The 22640-nt window shown below is 34.3% G+C and overlaps 3 protein-coding genes across 4 annotated transcripts; 2 read left to right on the forward strand and 1 right to left on the reverse strand.

Moving 5' to 3' along the window:
• Positions 1-5083: 5083 nt before the first annotated feature.
• LOC133702864 (heat shock 70 kDa protein 16-like) lies at positions 5084-10904 on the forward strand. Of its 2 annotated transcripts, none has more exons than XM_062127185.1 (10): positions 5084-5244; positions 5697-7006; positions 7467-7679; positions 8358-8453; positions 8545-8691; positions 8949-9152; positions 9746-9892; positions 9974-10102; positions 10191-10321; positions 10560-10904. In XM_062127185.1, exons 2-10 carry the CDS (start codon positions 5837-5839, stop codon positions 10636-10638), a joined length of 2316 nt encoding a protein of 771 aa, XP_061983169.1. In that variant the 5' UTR covers positions 5084-5244; positions 5697-5836; the 3' UTR covers positions 10639-10904. The 2 variants fall into 2 exon arrangements, with proteins under 2 accessions (XP_061983169.1, XP_061983170.1); XM_062127186.1 differs by having other exon boundaries at positions 8952-9152.
• A 148-nt stretch (positions 10905-11052) lies between these two features.
• Positions 11053-14350, reverse strand: LOC133702865 (uncharacterized). Its single transcript, XM_062127187.1, has 5 exons — positions 13803-14350; positions 12149-12860; positions 11825-12065; positions 11562-11624; positions 11053-11450 (listed from the first exon to the last, which is right to left on the reverse strand). The coding sequence occupies exons 1-5, from the start codon at positions 14179-14181 to the stop codon at positions 11352-11354; spliced, it is 1494 nt and encodes a 497-aa protein (XP_061983171.1). The 5' UTR covers positions 14182-14350; the 3' UTR covers positions 11053-11351.
• A 168-nt stretch (positions 14351-14518) lies between these two features.
• LOC133702867 (N-alpha-acetyltransferase MAK3-like) lies at positions 14519-17398 on the forward strand. Its single transcript, XM_062127188.1, has 4 exons — positions 14519-14895; positions 14991-15114; positions 15502-15557; positions 16902-17398. Exons 1-4 carry the CDS (start codon positions 14710-14712, stop codon positions 17145-17147), a joined length of 612 nt encoding a protein of 203 aa, XP_061983172.1. The 5' UTR covers positions 14519-14709; the 3' UTR covers positions 17148-17398.
• Positions 17399-22640: the final 5242 nt, after the last annotated feature.

Genomic DNA, 22640 nt, shown 5'->3' on the forward strand with positions numbered 1-22640 from the left:
AAGCTTTTTTATGGTAGTAGGGATGCATAGTCACCACAGAGATATCATCATTTGTAAAATTTATTCGAGGGAGAAACCTTTCCGGTTGAAAACCTTTTTTCTATAGTAGATCAGCTTTTTTTCTTTTTTTTTTATATCGATCCCTTTTATTTTTTTTTTACTATTCACTTTATAGCCTTCTCAATATGATCTCGAGATACATTCAAATTAATTCCTATTGTATCCTGATTATTCTCGGAAAGCTATGAACTAAGACAGCTAGCTGTCTTAACCTATCCGGTTTGTAAAAGGATTTGTTACCTGCCTGGCTTCTCTCTCCCTCTCTGCCATCCAGATATCTCACGAAGCCATCTACTTTCTCAAGTGTCTTGGTTTTGTCTCTAAATCTCTCCTTGCAGTCTTGATTTTTTAGTTTCTTGCCATATTTTTGTCTTCCCGTATTTGTTGAAGAAGAGATAGAAAGATGTTGCTCACGCGTGGCATAAACTATCATCCATATTTTGATGATGTTGATGAATATTATCTAGGGCTTAGTAAGGAAACAGAATATGAAAAAGAAGCGTCAAATCCTCTGGAGAAGGAATTCGGGGGTCCGTCCAAGCTGGTTACCGGTGCCGAAAGATATCAGCTTTTGAAGACCCTGACCAGTAGGGTTTTCGTACCCAAGAAAATAAGAGGAAGTGGAAGACTAGGGTTTCCTTCCATGAAAACCCAATGTCCTGATCAAAAAGCCGAGAGCACTACTATCAGCATTGATGAACTTGTAAACCCACTCGGAACTATTCTTGTACCAAAGAAAAGAAGGGCAAGTAGACCCAAGCTTGTCAGGAAAAACAATCACTGCATCAGATTCCATCAAGAAGATCATCTTCTTTTGAGAACGGAGATCAAAAGTAGCCAGGAGAAAAAGACAGCAGGCAGAAAGCGAGTCTTGAAAAGCCAAGGGATTGATGTCGTAGATGATCTTCGACAGAGATCATCAAAGAAGATGAAGAAGATGGGAAAGAGGGTGGATTTCAAGAAGCTGGGTTTGTGCCCACCACCCGATTTCTCTTCTCAAATAAAATCCGCGATAAATTATCAAGAAGGCCGTGACAGTGAAATCAAGTTAAGGATAATGAAACAAATCTTCAAGACTGACATGGACAAGCACCAGGAACGCTTCTCAATGCCTTTGAATCAGATTAAGGACGGCCATGAGTTTCTGAATAAAATGGAGATGGAGGAGGTGTGCCAAAGCGAGAGTAAGAGCACAGAAGTGAAGCTAGTGGAACTGGGTCTTGAAGGTGGTAACGTTCATCAAAGCACAATGAGGCTGAGGAGGTGGCAGATGAATAACACCGTTTCCTATGTGTTAACCTCCAATTGGAATGATGTTTTGGATAGGAATGCGGGAGCGCTAAAGGTGGATGATATTGTCCAAGTCTATTCTTTCAGGCGTGATCAGAAGCTATGCCTTGTGCTCGTCAAGGTTATGGATGCAGATGATCAAAGCCGGCAATGGCCGAGGGAACAGTGAGGACGGTGCATGCTGGAAGTGCAAGTCAAGCCATTGTGGACTCTGCTCACCATCAGTCGTCATAGAGTAGATCACAGGGACATTAATTCTATGTTGAAGCAGATTAAGTAATTAGGTTCTTGTCTCCTCTTTTAACTAGCATGTATTAATAATTTCCATTCTATATATATTAAATAAGAAATTAAGCAAATTGTTCTATTAGGATCGCGCGCGTAGGCTTCATTTTCATACCGAAAGAAACGATATTTTCCTATGCTTTCCATGCAATCACTTGTTTGTACGTATCCCTGCAGAGATGAGAGCAGATTCTGGTACAACTGCGATGAGCAAATTAACACCAGGACGTTAATAATTTCCATTATTTATATATTGAATAGAAATTTAAACAATTGTTCTGTCACAACTTATTGCCTGCCTATGTTTAGTTTCTGAATTTTCTTGTTTAATTCTAATAACACGCGGTAAAATTATGAAGCATAAGCTCAGCAGCAAAATTAACGGTAACACAATATTATTAATTTGCTACACCGGGCTTTCACAAATCTTGATAATATAAATTGAGAGTAACTAGATTTTTATTCCGAAAACTCGAGAAAAATAAATTAAAAGATTGAGAAATATTAAATATTAGGGAAAAAACCCTATCAATTTTAAAATTCCAAAGACTCCTAAATCAAAGACTCCTTGAATGAAAGAAGAATTTAAACTTTAATGTGAGATGTATTTCTGGGAAGAAGATGATGATGATAGAGATTCATATAACTTTAATGTAACTCCAAAATTTTCCTATTATTCGAAAAATAAGAAATTTTCGACTTCACCACTCGTTGAAGTCTTTTCCATAACATTAATTTTCATAAACCTTTTCTGTTCTTACAATTATCGATCGATTTCTGGGTTCTTGATTCCTTTTCAATGAATGAAAGAAGAATTTTAATTGGTAGCATATAAATTAGCATGTCTACGGAGACATTGATATAGATATGAAGCAAAATCCAAACCCTAGAGATAGAAGTGAGCCCTCTAACTAAAAATATCAATTGCCATGGATATTGTCGAGGATCAAACCTTTCAAATATGCTAGACGTCAAAATCAATTTTGGATGAAAACGTTGGGGAAGAATCCAAACCCTTTATATTTCCATCATTGCCACCGATCAACCTTTTTGAGTGTTTAGATTTAACTCCGTACAAACGCCGACAGAGACTTTTATGGTTATTTTGATCCTCAATGTCTACAAAAGCACTCTCATATATACCTGCACTAATCACACTTGACCATCAATTAATTCCTTAGTCTCTCATCAATCAGGGATTGCCAAACCCTAGCTATCTGGAATTAATAATGGATATATAGCAACAGCAGATTAGGAAAATAATAATTCATGTCTATAAGCTCTCGTTTTCTTCACTTTCTCCACCTGTTTCTTCGCACTTAATGCGTGTTCGGAGTTCTATTCTTCGATGCTGAATGGATTCTCCACCTTTCATTGCCTCTTGGAGCTAGCTAGTACAAGGCGTGTAAATTAAGTAGGGAATCGTCAACAGTACTCTTCGAAAGGTATATGAACTTTTATCTTTGAATTGTCGGATTTTGATGCAACAGATTTTGGAGAAGCTGATGGCTTTGGATTATATATCTTGATAGGACAGATTAACAAAAAGGATGCATAAAACAATTGTTTGAATCTGATTTCGGATGCTTTTGCCAACATTTTATTGTTTTCGCCATAGCTTTTGATCAGTGAAATGACACGAATATGACGTGATGCGGGCTGAAGTTATAAGAATAACAACACCATACGAAACACCAGAATTTTAATTAGCAAAAAGTATAATAATACTAAATTTGCAATTTATTTTTTTTAGAATAAAACTAATGAAATATGTCTCTTGTTTATAAGATTTATAAATAGATTAAAAAATCCTATTTCTACTAGAAAACAATGAGTAAATTCCAAATAAAAATCTAAATTAAACAATAAATAAAAAAACCTAAGAAAAATAACAAAATTAACTCAAGTGTCCGATTTATAATGGTAATTCACATGAATCACTAGTGAGAAATCGTCTTAACCTTTTTAGTAAAGAAAGTTTGTTATATATATCTTAGAGTGCTAGCTTTTTTCTTTTGTGTTTTAGATATTTATGTATTGTACTCTTATCATCTTCTCTTAGGAAATAAGAGACATAACATCTATTTATAAAGAAATTTAAAAACTCTATAAATGACAAAATATTAATTTGTCTTTTGAATAATATCACATATATTATTTAAGGATAATTCTATAAATTTATTCAATCAAGTCCCTACTTAATTTTTTCAAGGTCTAGAATTGTAATCCCCTGTATTATTTACATTTTAGTCCTTAATTTTTAAAATTTATTTATAATCAAATCACACTTAATTAATCATTTCATTTTAATTTTTGACCAATGATTCTTATATGTGTGACCCATTAGGTTTCCTAATAAATTGACCCAATTATAAATCATAATCCTAAATAAAATAAGATTAAGTAAATTAAACAATTTAATTTATTATAAATTCAAAAATTAATTGGTTTATGTTTGAATATCAAATACAATGTTTAGCAACTTGTTATGATTTCCCAAATATTAAAAAAGTTATAAGTGATTTGACTTAACTTTTCAATGACTAGTTTTTTAATGTAATTATTATCTTTCATTAATAATGTTTCGATTTAGATATTATATCATGAAGTATATATGCTTTATTAAATCATTTTAGTTATCAACATTATATTTATTGATTCCTTGAATAAAATTTTAAGATTATTTTCAAAACTTATTTCACCTTGGCCGAAGGATTTCACAATCAATACTATTGAAAACAAATATAGTTTATGTTATACATATTATGTGTTTATCTGTTACCCTTGATTATGATAACATGTGGTCATTATCAAAACATAATACTATCTATATAAGATAATTTAGCGATCTCAAGTATAATGATCACTCATGCAATTATCACGAAAGTAATTCCATAGACATGAGTGATCTTTCCATATAAAATTATATTTCGGGTTAATTCAGTGTACATGTCATCTAACATACTCCTGCATATTAATTTCAAATATCGCTCGTATCTAAGTTTGTGAGAGCAGTTGTTTATTTTCATAAATGAACATAATATGCATCGTTTTTAATAACTTTAGTTAATGTTCAATCTTAATAGAATATTAATCAGGAACATTTAAAAACAATATTTGGATGTAATAAAAATCTTATAATTATTGTAATTTTATAATTTTTTTTGTAAAATATTTTTATCCTATAACCTTTATCTTTATTTTAAATTTATTAATTAAATATAAATAAATATTAAAGATAAGTTTTTCTTATTAAAGATAAATATAATTTATATGAATAAAATTAGTGCTATATATAATTAATAAATATATTTATTAATAAAAAATGCTTTAAAAATTAATTTTTATCGCACTACCAACCGGTTAACATCAATCAATTATAGTAACATTTATTTACAAAATACTCATAGTAAATAAATAAATAAATACTGTAACTCTTATTTCTTACTTTTCTTCATGCAAGGACATGTTAGAAAAATGGTAGTATCTGGCATCATCGAGTGAAGCGGCGATTTTGTCTCTCTACCATCGCTAACTTTCTCTTCAATTCCACACCTCCGTTTTCATAATTCTCCAACTTCTCATCACAAACACTGTCTATTCATAAAGGTACTATCTTTCTTTTGCCTCTTTCACTTTATCATTTCCAAGATTCTGTTGATTTTTTTAATTTCCTTGTTAATAATACTGGGCTCTTTCACATATTGCTTGGTTTCTTTGAAAATCGAGGAATGTGGAAGAAAGTGAGAATATTTTTCATCTGGGTCCTTTCGTTTTGGCTTAAAAAGGTTAGAAAGGTTTGAACTTTGTGAGTCAAACTACGAAGGGCGATTGCTATCTGGGTGGTTGTAGTATGAGCTTTTTGTTTCTTTCGAGTTTGAGCCACTGAGGATGTAAATCTTGAAACTTTGATAATGTTTTCTGATCCTACATTATAAGTAACCCAACAATGCATTGATTTTAGTGAAGTCATTTTTTATTTGCTCTATTTGTTTGTTTGCTAAGCAATAACTGAATTTCTCGGTAGAATTTATTTTTATTAAATTTTTTTGTTTATGTAGTTTTTTGTACCTTTTTGTGTTGAGGCTGTAAGGGATTTGGTGATGAGTGCTTGAGTTGATTAATTGAAGCAAGGAGAAGAATAATGTTGATTTGAGTGATTTCCTTGTGGGGTTATAATATAGGGTGTTGGTGAACTGAAATGAGTGTGGTTGGGTTTGATATTGGTAATGAAAACTGTGTTATTGCTGTGGTGAAACAACGGGGTGTTGATGTCTTGTTGAATGATGAATCAAAACGTGAAACCCCGGCTGTGGTATGTTTTGGGGAGAAGCAGCGGTTCCTTGGGTCAGCAGGTGCTGCTTCTTCTGTGATGAACCCAAAATCGACTATTTTTCAAGTGAAAAGACTGATTGGCCGGAATTTTAAGGATCCTGAGGTTCAAAATGAGCTAACGTTGTTACCATTTGAAACTTCTGAAGGGAAGGATGGAGGCATTTTGATTCATTTGAAATATTTGGGTGAGGCACGCACATTTACCCCGGTTCAGATACTGGCTATGCTATTTTCAAATTTGAAAGATATAACAGAGAAAAATTTGGAAATTCCTGTAACAGATTGTGTGATTGGGGTACCATCATATTTCACAGATTTGCAGAGACGAGCATATTTGGATGCTGCAACAATTGCTGGATTGAAGCCTCTGAGATTGATGCATGACTGTGCTGCAATTGCACTCAGTTATGGGATATACAAAACAGATTTCTCTAAAACAGGGCCAACTTATGTTGCTTTTGTTGACATTGGTCATTGTGATACTCAGGTGTCTATTGTATCATTTGAGGCTGGGCATATGAGGATACTGTCACATGCTTTTGATAGCAGTTTGGGAGGGAGGGACTTTGATGATGTTTTGTTTGTTTATTTTGCAAAACAGTTCAAGGAGCTTTACAACATAGATGTGTACTCTAACATGAGAGCATCTATTAGGCTAAGGTCAGCTTGTGAGAAGTTGAAGAAGGTTTTGAGTGCAAATGCAGAGGCTCCTCTAAATATTGAGTGTTTGATGGACGAGAAAGATGTCAAAGGTTTTATCAAGAGAGAGGAATTTGAGAGGCTTGCATCAGGATTGCTGGAAAGAATAAGTGTTCCTTCCAGAAAAGCTTTAGCGGATGCAGGTTTATCTGTAAGGAAAATCCATTCTGTTGAGCTTGTTGGATCAGGATCTAGAATACCAGCAATTAGTAAGTTGCTATCTTCTCTATATGGGAAAGAACCCAGCCGGACACTGAATTCAAGTGAATGTGTGGCACGTGGATGTGCTCTCCAGTGTGCAATGCTTAGTCCAATTTTTCGGGTCAGAGAATACGAGGTTTGTATTTATCTGAATGATTAGTTTCTCAGAATTCTTTTCTATCAAACTTTGTTGTTTGCCATTCTTCCAGCTATCAGAGTGAATTTCAAAGTTTGATGTCCCTTTTGGTCCTTTTCTCTTCTGATGCAGTCTGGTTAATCAGATCAGATTTACCTGAACCATGACACTTTTCTATGCTTATACCATTAACCCCAACCCCCCCCCCCCCCCCCCCCCCACACACACACACAAAGGAAAGCAAACCTGTTTTTCCATGTCTGATAGAATTCATCACCAGGTTATATTGGAGACATTACATCTGTTTGTGTGTCCTCATAGGTGTCATTATATTCAACTCAGAAAATACAATGAAGTAAAATTGATCTGCTGCGTGCTCTCTTACATGGAGACACAAATTTATATGTTTGGTACATTCTTATGTACAAGAGTGATTGGCATTTCATCATATCCTGTGCAGGTTCAGGATGCTTTTCCTTTCTCCATTGGATTCTCATCAGATGGTGCCCAAATCTCCACTGGTTCTAATTGCATACTGTTTCCAAAAGGCCAACCCTTTCCAAGTACCAAAGTTTTGACATTTCAACGGAGTAACTTGTTACATCTGGAAGCATTCTATGCCAATCTGAATGAACTCCCTGCTGGTGTATCTACAAATATGAGTTCTTTCACAGTAAGCCTACTAGAGTTTGTCTGATAGAAAACTTTGAAATCCTTTTGTCTTTTTTTATTATTCTATTATCTCAGTCAATTGGAAGCGAATGGATTAAGGATGAGGCAAGTTTTTCTTTTCTAGAAAGATTGGTGTGATACATGTGCATTGTCAATAACGACGAGCTAATAGTGTTCAAGTTTATGAATCTGTCAATGTCACATGTAATGCGTGCATGCGCGCGCGCACACATGCATTGTCATTAAGGAAATTTCAACAAATGTTTCAACGCCAGTCTATTATGATTTCACACTCATGGACCATCTTCATCTCATGTGCTTTATCTGATGCTGTCTGTTTCTGACTCAGCTATTTATGAGCTGAATAAAAACTTCAAAGCATTGATGTGATATGCATATCAATTATCCAGGACAAAAGGCAGCTTTTATTACATGGAAACTAAATACTATACAGTGCTATCTCAATTGCTATCTTTTTGTTGTCATTCGTGGGCACTTAAGTATGGCTAACATGAAAACTCGAGACTTAAAAATGATTTTCATTTGCTATCTCTTTGAATACATGCCATGGAAGTATATGCTTTGCTCCTTGTGCACTGGATGGATCTTTTATAATTGAACCAGGATGGCTTATAAGTTGATGAATTTTTATTTATTTATTTATTTATTTTTAATGCAGATTGGTCCTTTCCAAGCCTCCTCTAATGAAAAGGCAAGGATTAAAGTTAAAGTTCAACTAAACCTTCATGGCATTGTAACTGTTGAGTCAGCTATGGTAAGAATTTTCTCTTCTTTGCGGTCTCCATTTTAGCTTTGTCACTTTCTAAGAGATTTTTAATGTGGTACAAATCTTGTCATGACTTCAGTTGGTGGAAGACCATATGGATGATTCTGCTAGAAGGGGTAACATACATCCACAAATGGACAGAACAAAGATGGATTCTGATTCATCGACGAATGTTGCAAATAGTGAAGATAATACCACTGTGCATTCTCAGTCATCCGATGCTGCTGTAATATTTTTTTTTCGTAAATACTATTTTGTAATGCAACAATTCTTTTCAACTGTTGGTGTACAAAGGGATCAGAAAGTTCTATTTGTTGTACTTGTGTTTTTTATGCTCGCACACACACACAACATGCATATTCTTTCAACTTGGTATGCAGTTTTTATTTGGGAAAGTAATCTCTCTTCTTTTTGTGAAGTGGCTAAATTCAAGTGTAAAAGCTTTGGAACATGCATTTAGTTCATTTGCACTCCTGTTTTCAGCAGGGTAATGGTACACTAAAAGATAAAGCTAATCAGAGATTTGAGATACCTGTTACTGAGAACATATATGGTGGAATGACCAAGGATGAGCTCTCAGAAGCTCAAGAGAAGGAACTTCACCTGACCCAACATGATAAAGCTGTAGAACAAGCCAAAGACCAGAAGAATGCTTTGGAGTCTTATGTTTATGAGATGCGAAATAAGGTACAACCTCAACTTAATGACTTTGTTAGTTTGTAATTATATGTTAATGCCAGAGTATCTAGATATGGTTCGGTTTTATTAATGAAACTGCTTAGTTACATGGTTAAAGAGAATTTGGTTTTTGAGTGCCTTTTGGAAAAGCACTGTGCTTCTGCTGGATCTTTTGAAGATTTAAAATATAAACTTTCAGCTGCGGTCATGGATTGGATATTGTGCTTAAAACGCTAAATTAAATTGTTACATGGCTTTGTATTATATAATTACCACTCATTTATTCTCCATGTTTGCATACTGGATGACTCCCTGTCAATTGCCAGCTAATCAAGTTTTAAATTTCTTTTGAGTTGACGGAACATATGCACTTGCAAATCTCGCTGGTGAGTTATAGGGAGAGATTTTATTTGCAAAAACTTGCCTTGACAATGCCAATTGCTTAAATTAAATGAATAATCCTATGTAGATTGTCTGAGACGCTCTTATCCATGCTGGATATGTTAGTTCAATGAAGCTCAGAAAGTCTTCTAGGTCATAGTTACTTTTTTTTTTTTTTTTCATAAGCTGACTTTGAAAAATAATGACCTGCACTTGAATAGCTTTTCAACACATATCGGAGCTTTGCTAGTGATATGGAGAGGGAAGGAATTTCCAGGAGCCTACAGGAGACTGAAGAGTGGCTTTATGAGGACGGTGATGATGAAACTGAAAATGCTTATACTGCAAAAATGCAGGATCTTAAGAAGGTAATTACATATCTCTATCTAAATCTCAAATTTAGTATTCTCCTCTTTTCCTAACATGCAATTTTTCCTGGTTTCTAATAGTTGGTGGATCCAGTTGAGAATCGATATAAAGATGAAGAAGCAAGAGCACAAGCAACAAGAGATTTGTTAAATTCCATTGTGGATCATCGAATGTCTACGGATTCTCTCCCAACCGAGGATAGAGGATTGGTATGCTAATGAAACAAATAATGATGACAACTATATCCACGACACTTAATTACTTATGAGCAATGTCTGTGACTTTGATTTCTTTCAGATCATTGATGAGTGCAATAAAGCTGAGCAGTGGCTGAGAGAGAGAACCCAACAACAAGATTCCTTACCTAAGAATGCAGACCCTGTATTATGGTCAAGAGATATCAAAAGCAGGACAGAGGATCTGAACTCGTAATATTCTCTGCCTTTCATTTTCTCTTCAAAAAAATCTAGAATTTTACTTTCTGATATCTATTATACAATAAAATCATCTCCATATATCTACCTCAAAGGGAAGGTGGTGTTGTGATCCATCGGATGAAATATTTTATACATCATGTTTAGGAAATATGGACATCTGTAGCTAGGAGATTCTTGTCATCCACAAATTTCCACTAATGATCATAATTATTTATTTCATGGATTTTAGCACATGCAAGCAGATATTGAGAACGAAGTCTTCCCCTGCAAATTCAGACGAAAGTAGTAGCCTGGACCAGCAAGAATAGGTTCGTGTTGGACCTCAGAAAAGTTCTGCAGTTTATCCAGACTTGTAATTCAGCCTAGTATATGCAAACCTAGGATAACAATTTTGGATAATGCAAACTAAACAAGGAAAGCACGCAGTAGAATTAGGTTTGGCTTCCCACCAGTTCTCAAGGTGGCTTGAAAATGTCACAGCATAGGGTAGGTTGTGAAGTACTGATGAATATAGGATGTGTTTCATCCAAGACTATTGTGTGGTTATCTGGTTTAAGTATATCCTTTGTGTAAAGTTTTGAGCTTTGCTCTATCATCTTTTTCTGCATTAGCATTGTTAGGACGTGCTGCTACGAAAACAAATGGTTTGTGAGGAAACCATGCTCATTGAACAATGAGCCATTGTTAGCAGAAGCATGATATACAATATTAAAACTTTGGAATTAACTGCTAAACGGAACACATTGCCATATAAACCCTCTGAATCAGAGCTTGTACAGGATTAATGGTTTCTCTTCCTATTGTCACACTGGAAGAGAAGTTGGACCAAGAATGGTTGGAGAAAATAGCGACAAATACCAAATGAGAATGGGCAAGGACAAGTTGGAAGGCATGCGGAGTTTATTGAACGTTATACAGCGACTGCAGGCAAAAAACGACACAAACATGTATTGCTTACATGTTTTGTCCAATACTCGTCATCCAGCCTCTCATTTACCCTCGAAGAAATAAAAACAAAAAATCAGCCTCGCTTTTTCTTGGCGTTTGCTTTCTTTTGACTTTGTGAACCCTTCCCCTTGGTGTTTATTTTCTTTTTTGACCTTCTAAACCCTCCACTATCCTGTCAGCAAGAAATGCATATGGTTACGAATTATTACCAATACTCGATATATTCTATAAAACATCTTTCTCGATGCCTGCAAGGGAAACAATTTAAGTTCATAAATTTTACCTTCTTGTAATGTCTGTAGGCAATTTGACCTGACAACTCCTGACCATTTTTTGAGATATAAACCTGCAGAGGTTCAAGATTATTAGGAAAAGCTGCAGATTATCCTACAGAAAGATTGCATTGGCCATCAACCATCCACAAGAAATCCGAAGCTTTGTAAGACCTATAAGTTGAAATTTGTACTTCTGCTATTGAATGGTTACTGTCGGAAAGAATTTGGATCCTTTAAAATTTGCATTTCCCCGTACAGTAATTCAACATACCTTCCTCCCTTCAGGCGACGTATACCAATGACCACCACCTTGGTCACTTGCATGCACCCGTCTTTTCCCAGCATCCTTTGGAATGGCAGTACTGCTTTTGGGGTCCAACCATCCTTCAGAAGCAAGTGAAACTTCTCCAGCATTTGATTTCTTGGATTTGTTTCTTCCCCTTGTTGAGCTTTTCTCGCTGTTAGTTCTCTGAGTTCCTTGCTTTCTAGAAGCTTCTCTATTGAATTGGCTCCTGAAATGACAACTACGCATCATAACAAAAATTGGTACTGTGTATGAAGAAGCGACTGAAGTGTGAGATATAAAGGAAATTACATGTAATCGATAGCTGATTCAGTAATTAATTGGTTTCCTTTGTTGTTAACAATGCCCAGTGGGAAAAAGTAGGGTAACCGGCTGTGGACCAATCTCTGAATCCTCAGATCTTCATGGAAGAAGTAATGATGAGCTGGAGGAAGAGGGTCAGCTAAATTCCAGCATTGCTGAAAGTCCACCATGCTATTTGGATCTTGATGAAAGCGTGTGCTGTCACCTGTTGGCAAATTGCTCTGCAGTTTATGAGCTTTATTCTTATTATCTTGAAGAGATTGGAAATACTCATTACACATCTCATCCAGAACAGGTGTCTGAACCGGATAACTCTTTATTGGACAGAAATCTTTCCATAAATCCTCATTTCGATGTTTACCCAACAACGTTTTATTTTTACGTTCACTTGTAGTTGGCTGTTGCTTCTTTGAGGATGAATCAGTTTTCTGAGTTTTTCCACTAGCATCTGTACTGATAGAAGCCTCATCAGAATCAGAATCAATCAACTGAAACCTTCGAAGAGGACTTATTGTTAACTTTGGAAACATCAACCCACTGTGACCTGTCTCCAAACTGGAAGACACGGAGGCAATCGATGCCTGTTCCTTTTTATTTCCCTTCAGTAAGCTTGGTGATTGACTGGTTAAAACCCCACATCCTTTCAGTGGAACCTTCGAACTACTACAAACAGAAGTGAACTGAGTTGATACTTTGGCATCTGTCATAAAAAAGAAAAGGCACTTACATCTCTGCAAACTAAAATCTAACAACAGAACAGACACTGAACATGCACTTGAGATATCAACATCAAATTATAAAACAATCACCGAAAACAGAGAACGAAGCATTTAATGGAAACAACTTAGTCGCAGTAATACATGTTCTTCTATAACCATTACTGACTGAAGAACTGCTTTGGAAAAGGAATTTACAACCATCCAAGGGTTAGATTGACATTCACAATATGATAAATCCTCGTCATCAAAATGTACACCAACAATCCAAAAGAGCGAATATCTCAACATAATGCCTGACATGAACTAAAGCTTAATCACATATTAGAATCTAAAGCATAACTCTAAGCTAATAAATTCTTAGAAATGGAGCCTACAAGAGAAAATCGCATCAAGCCCTTCACCAAATTAACCAAAGTTCCATACATCTACTCATTTACTAACCAGCAATATTTTCCGAGGAAATTAGGAAACCGAGAATTCCCAATACAACACCTACTGAACAAAACATCCCCAATCTAAAGTCCCTCGACAAAACAACTAAACAAAACCTATCTCTTATCAACTTCAAGATCTGTTATTGCAACGCCCATTATACTGACTTACTCTACAACATCAATACATACATACTATAACTCAAACCCCATGAAACAACATTGGCCCAAATCATCATTTCCATTAAAAAGCACATATTCAACATAGAAAAGATAACTTCAAAATTATTCTAACCTTTCTACAACATCAAAGCAAATAGTATTAATTCAATCCCTCAAAGATAACACAAAATCAAATCATAAATTTCACTCAAGATTCCAACTTTATCATCAAAACCCACCTCAAGATTATTCCAAAAAAAAATCTCAAAAAAACCATTTCAAAACTATTAAAAATAACTAAAAATAAAAGCCATTGCTTCTGAAATTTACCTCCAACACCAAAATCTTCTTGTGAGGAGAACTCTTCAATATCATCATCTCCATGATCACAACAAAAACCCTCCAATTCCACCTTCCTCACCTTTGATTTCTGGGTCGCGGGTCCTCGTCTTAACCGCCTTAAGACCCGGGTCGGGCCAGGTCCGGGTTCAGGATCCGAATCCATGACATCGGGCCCGAGTTCTTCCTCCTCTTCTTCGGAATCCATGACCTGGGGTCCCCCATTTTGGTCGTCTGATGGTGTATTTGAGCTTGAATTTGGAGCTGGATTGAGCGTGGAGGTTTGGAAGTGGTGGGTGGGTATTCGGGGCTCCGATTCGAGATCTAAATCTAACCCGAGAGAGAACGTGGGAGGCTCGATATCTGCCATTTTTTCGAGAAAGAGGGGAATGGAGAGGGCTTTTTGAAGCGAGGGGGTGAAAGGGGCATTGGCTTGCCGCGCTCTTAAGTTGAATTTTGGAGGGATTTTTATTTGCTTATTAAATCTAAGTTTTTTTTTTTAAAAAAAATAAATAGTTAAGCTACTTTTCACTCTTTCATGTTATATTTGTTTTTCTTTCCTATTTTTCAAAAAACAAAAACAAAAACCCCATTAGTATTTATTTACTATTATCAAACTTTTCTCAAAAAAACTTTTCGTTTTTTAAAAAAGAAATTATAAAAAGTTATTTATTAGTTAAATTGACGGAAATTAATAATCATGGGCCTTTTGCTAAACCTAGCATGAAACTGAGAAATGGTGGAAGCATGAAGCCTAGATATAAAGACCAATCCTCCTAAGCCCAACACGTAAGCCAGCAAATCGAACTCCATTTTCTGACAACCACCCTTCAGTTCTACTCTTTGGAGTTTGAACCCCTGGCACAGTCGTCGTCAAGAAACAGGCAGAAAGACAACAATGGAAAAAGCTCAAGAAAGAGAGAGAAAAGAAGAATTCGATGCTTCAGAGATCGAATACGTTAGCTACGGTGGTGAGCATCACTTACCATTAATCATGAATCTTGTGGATCAAGAACTTAGTGAACCTTACTCCATCTTCACATACCGTTACTTTGTTTATCTTTGGCCACAACTTTCTTTCTTGGTAAGTGTGATTCTTTTCCTTCTGTTCTTTTTTTTATGTTCTTGGGAATTTTTTTTGCTGTAATTTTGTTTGTGTTGGTGGGTTTTCAATTTCAGGCGTTTCACAAAGGGAAATGTGTAGGGACTGTTGTGTGTAAGATGGGGGATCATCGGAATTCAACGTTTAGAGGTTACATTGCTATGTTAGTTGTCATCAAACCTTATCGAGGAAGAGGCATTGGTAATGGTTTCGGTTTTCTTTTCGTGTTGGGGTTTTGTGCACAGTTTTAGGTTGTCTTGGATCGTATATGTGAATCTTGAATGGTTTTTTCTGTACTATAGATTTATTAGAAACGCTGAAGGCAAGGGGGGTGAGGTTGTCAAGAAAATGGTCATGCATTGATGACATCAGTAGTAGAAATATGTTTGTTTGGGATGCTTGTGTATGTTAACAGTCTGTATTTGATTTGAACTCGAGGTCAACTGTTTGTTTTCATACATTTGGGGTGGCATTTACAATGGATTGCATGTAGCTTAGGTTTTTTATAGTTTTTAGGTTGGGTGTTGATATGTCATGTTTGTATATGGGCGTGTTGTAACTTGTATTGAAATTATCTTCATATTGCAGCCACAGAACTTGTTACCAGATCTATTCAAGTGATGATGGAATCAGGATGTGAAGAGGTTTGTTGAATTTTAATTGTTGTGCCTTTTGGTTTGTACTCGTCTTAATGTAGCATTATTTGTACAACATCACAATTCATAAAGAAAGTACGAATTTTTACCCCTAAGCTTCATTTGGACTTTCAATGGTACTGAATGAGGGTCTATTAGAGCAGCCTTAAAATAGCTCTATTTCTTAAGCATCATCATCAAACATTAAGTGTCTGTTTGAGGTTTGAAATAGCATAGGAAAGAATGAGAATCGGGCAACTGCTCAAGTGATTACCTTCACTGCCTTATTTGAATACTTTTCCTTTCTGTCCCTCTGCACTCTTGATCTCAAACTTAAGGGGAAAGCAAGCTTTCCTCTTGAATTTCGTTGGCAACTTGGCATATGTGTAAATGGTGATGCTTGGCCTCTTGTTCAAGCCTCCAAAAACAATTTCTTCTGAACTTTTTTGGTATCTGTGCATGTGTATACTGTGTGATCTCTTAGTTATTTCTCTCTGCAGGTGTTATTTCAAATCCATCTCTCCTCTTGTGTTAATCATTATTAGGGTTAAGCTTGCTGTATCTTGGAGATATCCCTGCAATTAAACATCAGTCCATGCAAACAATGAATTGTGTTATTAATGTAATACCAGGTTATGTGTGATATTTTGACTTTCAATGACTGATTGGACCTACATGACCTTAGGAACTCATAGCTGATTTGTGGATATGGTTAAATTGAACAATCCCATAAATTTTCAATTTTCTTTGTTGAAAGGATGATTCCATGGAAAAAAAAAAGTCCATGCATATGGCATCTCCATCCTTAGCTGCAGTATCATATTTCCAAAGTTTTACTTAAATGTTTGCTGTCCCAAGAAGCCAATAATTTGTGAGGCTTTGCTTCTAAAATTTGTTGGCTTTGCTGATCGTTCTTGTGTTTGTGTATAATGCATTAATTCTATTTCTAGTTATATCACTTTCGTGCATGAATATGCTTTCTTTTTTCAAATTGGACAAAGACATAAAAAGAAAAGGTAGGAGAGAATATTGAGTTGGTTCGAACAGTATGGATTTCTGCATTTACTATGAATGGAGGATATCAGAACAGTTGAAATGAACTTCATATGATTATCGGACTGTTTTTCTGCTAATCTGATGATAAATATTGGTCTATTCCATAACATATGAATACCACACCAAAGAATGTCGGTCATTGAATGAGTACATTTCCCGTATTTGCGTATGCTTTAAGATATCCCAACTTTATGTTCATTCATTCAAGCATGCTAATTCTTTCATTAGTGTGAAGAGATGACGTCTAGTTGTCATTTTTTTTTATTGTTTTGTGTCTTTGTTTTTTCCTCTCCTAAGGTAACATTGGAAGCAGAAGTAACAAATAAAGGAGCACTCGCACTATATGGCCGTCTTGGTTTTATTAGAGCAAAACGACTCTTTCGCTATTACTTGAATGGAGTAGATGCTTTTCGTCTGAAGCTGCTATTTCCCCAACCAGAGTTACACCCCTTTTTGCCTCTGATGGCTGATAGAGATGCTACCCAGAAGCATGATGATCTCTCACCAACAGAAGAGTTTTCTGAGCTCCGTAGAAACTTGTAAAAAGTGGACATTTTCATTGCACTTGCCGGTTTCTGTGAACTACAAACAATGGGGTGATATTTGATCTTTAGCACAGCCTCACAACTTGCACAGGAATTCCCACAAGTGTGGTTCTTGATCACTGAAGTTGTGTGCATGTTTATCGGCCTTGTCAAATAGAAATGTATCAGCATACAAGGCCTCATACATGTAATACGTGTACATTGTAACGTGTCAGCTGTGATTATAACAGTCAATCTTTCTCTGTTCAACTTTTTCACTCCATCGCTTTTCTGTTGCTTTAAACAAAGTTTTTTCTCCAATAATGAGCTTAAAACATCGAGTTTAAATTATTTTTATGGGCCGAAATAAGTATATAGAGGTGTTTATAAATATAATTGCATCGGGTTTGAATTTATAAGTATATCTAATTAATATTTTATAAATTATAAATTTGATTTATTTAATTTATTTTTAACCGAAGAGGGTTTGATATATTAGGTTAGTCTAAATCTTTTTATAAATATTATAGATATTTACGAATTGAGTTTATATTGTTAATTTTTATAGGTTTGTATTTAGAGGTGGATCTATAGCATGGATTGTAGGTGTCATGGTACTCTAATATTAAGTCTAATTTTTATATATTGTATTATTATTAAATTCTAGATAACTTCTCCTCCTCTGTAGAATAGAGATAAAAAAAATATTCTATGTAAAGAAATTTAATAGGAAACCTGCTAATAAAAGCTTTGGAGTAAAAATATTTCTATATAAAATATAAATAAATTTTTAATTAAAAACCTATCAGATATAAAGATTAAAAAAATATAAATTATATGAGTTAAGTTAAGTTAATCATGTTTTTAAAAAATTTATCCATCTCGACCTGTAATATATATTTCTTAGATTTTTTGACCTATTATTATTATTATATACATTATCTAACCTTGAAATATTGGATCAAATAATATATAATAACAATACAAATATTATAAATGTGCCTGTTGTTTATAACCAATTCGTATAATCCTAATATCCCAACACAAGACAATGCTCAACGCTTCTGTGAATGCTTTGTTGTTATAGTAAGCAAATTCTTGGTGACATTTAAAAGGTGTTGTTTACGTGAAATTCTTCAATTTTCAGCAGTTTTGGTGGTGGAACCTGCATAGTGTCAATCTGTGATTTTGACCTGTTTTCTCTATGTTTTTCTATTTTGTTTTCTTGACTTCTGCTTGGGTGCTGCTGCCTTGAAGAGCTTGGCCAGTACTAGTACACTGCCAGAGAGCATTTTCTCTCGTTTTAGGAAGATTTCCATTGCCAAACTACGTACATTGTTTTCATGTAGCATGCATATTCACAATTTTTGGCAAATTATGCCTGCCGAGTCTCAGATACCATGTTGAGAATTTAGAATTCGATCCCCACCCAGTAATCCAGAACCAAAAGAGAGAATATCTGCCCGCTCAAAGAAGCTATTTGCATAGGTTGTGGCTTCCGTTTAGAATTCCGAGCAGATCCATCATCCCTCTTGACAAATTGAGAGAGAAGAAACATGCATGATGAGCAAATGAAAAGACCAATCAATGCTTTCGTTTTTCAACTTCGAGTAAAACATCGCCAAAGTCATTACCACATTTATAAAACCTAGCCTGATAATGACTTGTTAATTCAATTCAAAACAGTGAAGTTTTGCTTTCAACCTTGTCTTTTTTATTTTTATTATTAAAATAGCATTGTTTTTCTTTTATTTAAGAAAAATATTAAACAAATTTTAAAAAAAACATAACTTGGGTTGACTTACTAATTGCGGATTAACCCATCAATTCATTTCCTGAGCTTTGAACTGATTGATTTCGAATTAAATTTTATAATTAATACAAGATTTTTTTAAAACTACATTTAAAGATGTTTTCATGTTAGCTTTCATGCATCCAGACAATTTAGTTTTTGTTGCCCAGTCAAACATAGAACATCCATATCATAACATCATAATAGATTAATAATAAGAAAAAGTTTAATCTACGTGATTATAGAAACTTTTATATTTAAATTAATGTACATGACTTTGAGCAAGTAAACGAAGCATCAAGTTGTTGACTGATTATTATTGAATCCACAACTTTGACGAACTGATTTAGCTAAAGACCAAGTCGGTTGATCAGGCAGGCATGTGGTGCAAATCTTTCCAATCTCGAGTCTCGACCAAACCTATAATAAACTAATCTCTTATAGACCTAAACGTCTGTGCTTCTTCTTAGCTAACTCCCGAATAAATCCCTTAAACATTTAGATATAGGAGCAATATTTATGGTTTCCTCTATATTGTCTCCAGAGATGTAGTGTGATAGCAAAGGATTTGAGATCAAGTTCAAGTCAGGGCATTCATCTCTTATAAAAACCTCGGATAGCCAGGATTTTATTCACTTACCTAGACCCATAAAGTGAGCTTTCTTAGAAGTGGGGTTTTCTCGAATTCAAAAAAAAAAAAGCCTAATCGTAACAAGAAATAATTAACAATAATGGGTTAGTTACCATATATATATAGCAGCCAATGAACACACAGTCGAACCAAGAAAATTAAATCCCAAATGGTATACGATATTAATGTCCATGCATTTCTCTAATGACTACAGAATGTATAGCATTTCATTTGCATGATACGGTACGTTTAGGTTTTTCATTGGAATATTAGTTCGGAAAGATAATAAAAATCGTATTTTAAAAAAATTTAATTAATTGGTTTTTTTTCTCAATCCAAAACGCATAATTAAGAGAGGAGCTAGTAATACTTTAAAAATATTCTAGTATATATATAAAAAAGGAAAAACAAAAAAAAATGTTTTTGAGCGGTATATTGCTAGAGAATTAAGGATTTCTCTAGTTGTTAGGGCAATTTACACTGCTCGAACTAATTGTGATCGTGTACCATAAACCTAATTATTGGCAAGTTTTAGTTAGTTAACTACCAAGATGTTGATATTTGAGAATTCAATCCCATTCCATTCCAGTCCCTGAAGGTGAATTAAATATGCGCTAGCTGTTCTTATCTATCTCGTAATTAAAATGGAATAAAAATTAAATGATAATTTAACATTTATATATTCTAAATGATAATTACATGGAACAGGAGAAGATTACCACAACAGCCAATGAAAGACGGTCAACCCAAGAAAATCCCAAATGGCACACAATTTCCAAGCATTTTCTCCATCGGCATAGGATGATCATTTGCATGGTACGGTAGGTTAGGGTTTGTTTTCTCAGTTGAGTAGTCAGTCAGCTACCTCTTCGAGTCAAAAGGCAAGGAAGTAGCAATGCTTACTTCAATTTTTGGCGGCCTCAACATGGTTTTAACTAAGAATGAATATATATAGATCGATCTGAGTGATTTGATCTAGTCTTAAGACCATATATTATATAATAAACAACTAGCTAGCACACGTACGTACGTCTGGTTAATTTATTTATTTTAGTTTTTTTTTCTCAGGATTACATCACAGTGTAGCTGTTTTTCATGCTGTTGAGCCATCAAAGTGCTTAGATTCATTTTATTTTAATCTCCCCTCTTCCTTCTTCGATCCCTCAAAAATCACTCTGTTTTCTCTCGAGCAAAGATCCTTAAAGATTAGTTTCTCGCATAAAATAAAAAACCATAGAAACGCAATGAGGGATGGGGTGCCACGTGTAAGGATCCCATTAAGTTGGGTGGAGGATGAGAGGGCAGCCAGAGCCAAGCATCCATTTTTAGTGGTTTCTTAACCTTTTTAGGTTCGATTTGCCTTCTGGAGGATAGCAGCTCGTGCATGGGATTGTTCGAGAGGTAAGTGATCAACGTAGCCAAGTTAGACCACCAACCATCCTCGAGAAGTTCAACTTCGTGTCAAGCCTGCCAACAACTTTCGTCGGATCAATTTAATTAACCTTGTTTTGTCAATTCCATGGGCCTAAACACTAGTTCTTTATTAATTATGCATGCAGAATTAGACCATATCTATAGGTAGGCGTGGATTTTCCCGAGTCTTTTTAAGAGGAGAAGACTTGAAGTAGGTGTGGATTTTCCCAAGTTTGCATCCAAAAATCTGAGATTATAGAAATTGCCTATAATTTATATATATCATAGTTGTCTGATCTAAAAACTATGGACTAATATGCAAAAAAAAAAAAAAAACTAGGGTTATCGGGTTAATATATAAAAAGGATGAACTGAGTTTAATTAAATAATTTAAAAATAATCCAATTTAAATGAGTTTGATCTTGTCAATATAAACTAAAAACAAAACCTAGCAAGGATCAAGTTTTGGATTTCTCGGATGAATTCATTAAGTCAAGTCGAATTTAACAGCTAAAATGTGTGCGTGTGAGCATATTTTATTTGTTTATTTTAATCATATAAATACTGTGAATTAATAATAATTTATGCAGATATTTGAACGAAGAAAGTGCTGTAGATAGAAGAATTGACTACTTAACTAAATTATTTTCATTATTCTTCTCCCATACGTACATCAAATTAATGCTAAAATATAAATAACGTGGTCCTCTCATGCTACAATTATTTAAGAAAAATAATACTCAAAGGCATAGATTAAGATTTTTATTTTCTAAGATGAAATATTTGCTTCCGTAGGTAGGATTTCTGAAAAGCCAAAGGATATATAAATTATTTTAGTTTTTAGAATCTGGTTTGGAAATGTGATTACGGTTAATTTAAAAAAAATATTTTTTATTTATAAATATATTAGGATAATATTTTTTTATTTTTTAAAAATAATTTTTTACATTAGTATATTTAAATGATTTTAAAACCTATTAATTTAAAATAAAGAAAAAAAATAAAAACAAATAATTTTTTTTAAAATATTTTTAAAATAAAAAGGATGCAAGAAAAAAGGAACAGGACCATCCTGATTGGTGTGAAGGGAATAGCTTAATCAGGGGATAAGCTTTGATTGTCATAATTGCGGTAATGATTAATTATAAATTACTTTAATTAAAATATTATTATAATAAAGGTGAGGACGGCACACGGGATAGTGCAGTGGCAAAAGGCATCCAGGTGAAAGATTCCTTTCGCTTGTTTGCGTTCACACTTGCACTTTTAGGCCTGAAGATTCTATCTCAAACCGTGTTCACACCTAGATAACCGCTCTTTAGTCCTTCTAGTTTTGGCTTGGTCCCAAGCTATTTCTAGCCGTTAGCCGGACCCTTTTATCATTACTTTTTATTCAAACATAAGAGGATTATCCTTATTATATATTTCTACATAATAAATAATTTGTGTTATATTTTTCCATCTAGGTATTCATGAAATAAAATATCACGAGGCTCAAGCTATAATTACTAAATACTTATATTATAAAATATAAATAATTATTAAAAAAACAAGATTTAATTTATATTATTTTGATTATTATTTATTTTATTTAAAATAATTTATAAAGTTATATTTTTTTTAATTTCATTCTCATTTAAATTTTTAATTTGTAAGATTTGTTTCTTATTATTTTA

Source organism: Populus nigra, chromosome 9 (assembly GCF_951802175.1).
Source record: "Populus nigra chromosome 9, ddPopNigr1.1, whole genome shotgun sequence".
Lineage (NCBI taxonomy): Eukaryota > Viridiplantae > Streptophyta > Magnoliopsida > Malpighiales > Salicaceae > Populus > Populus nigra.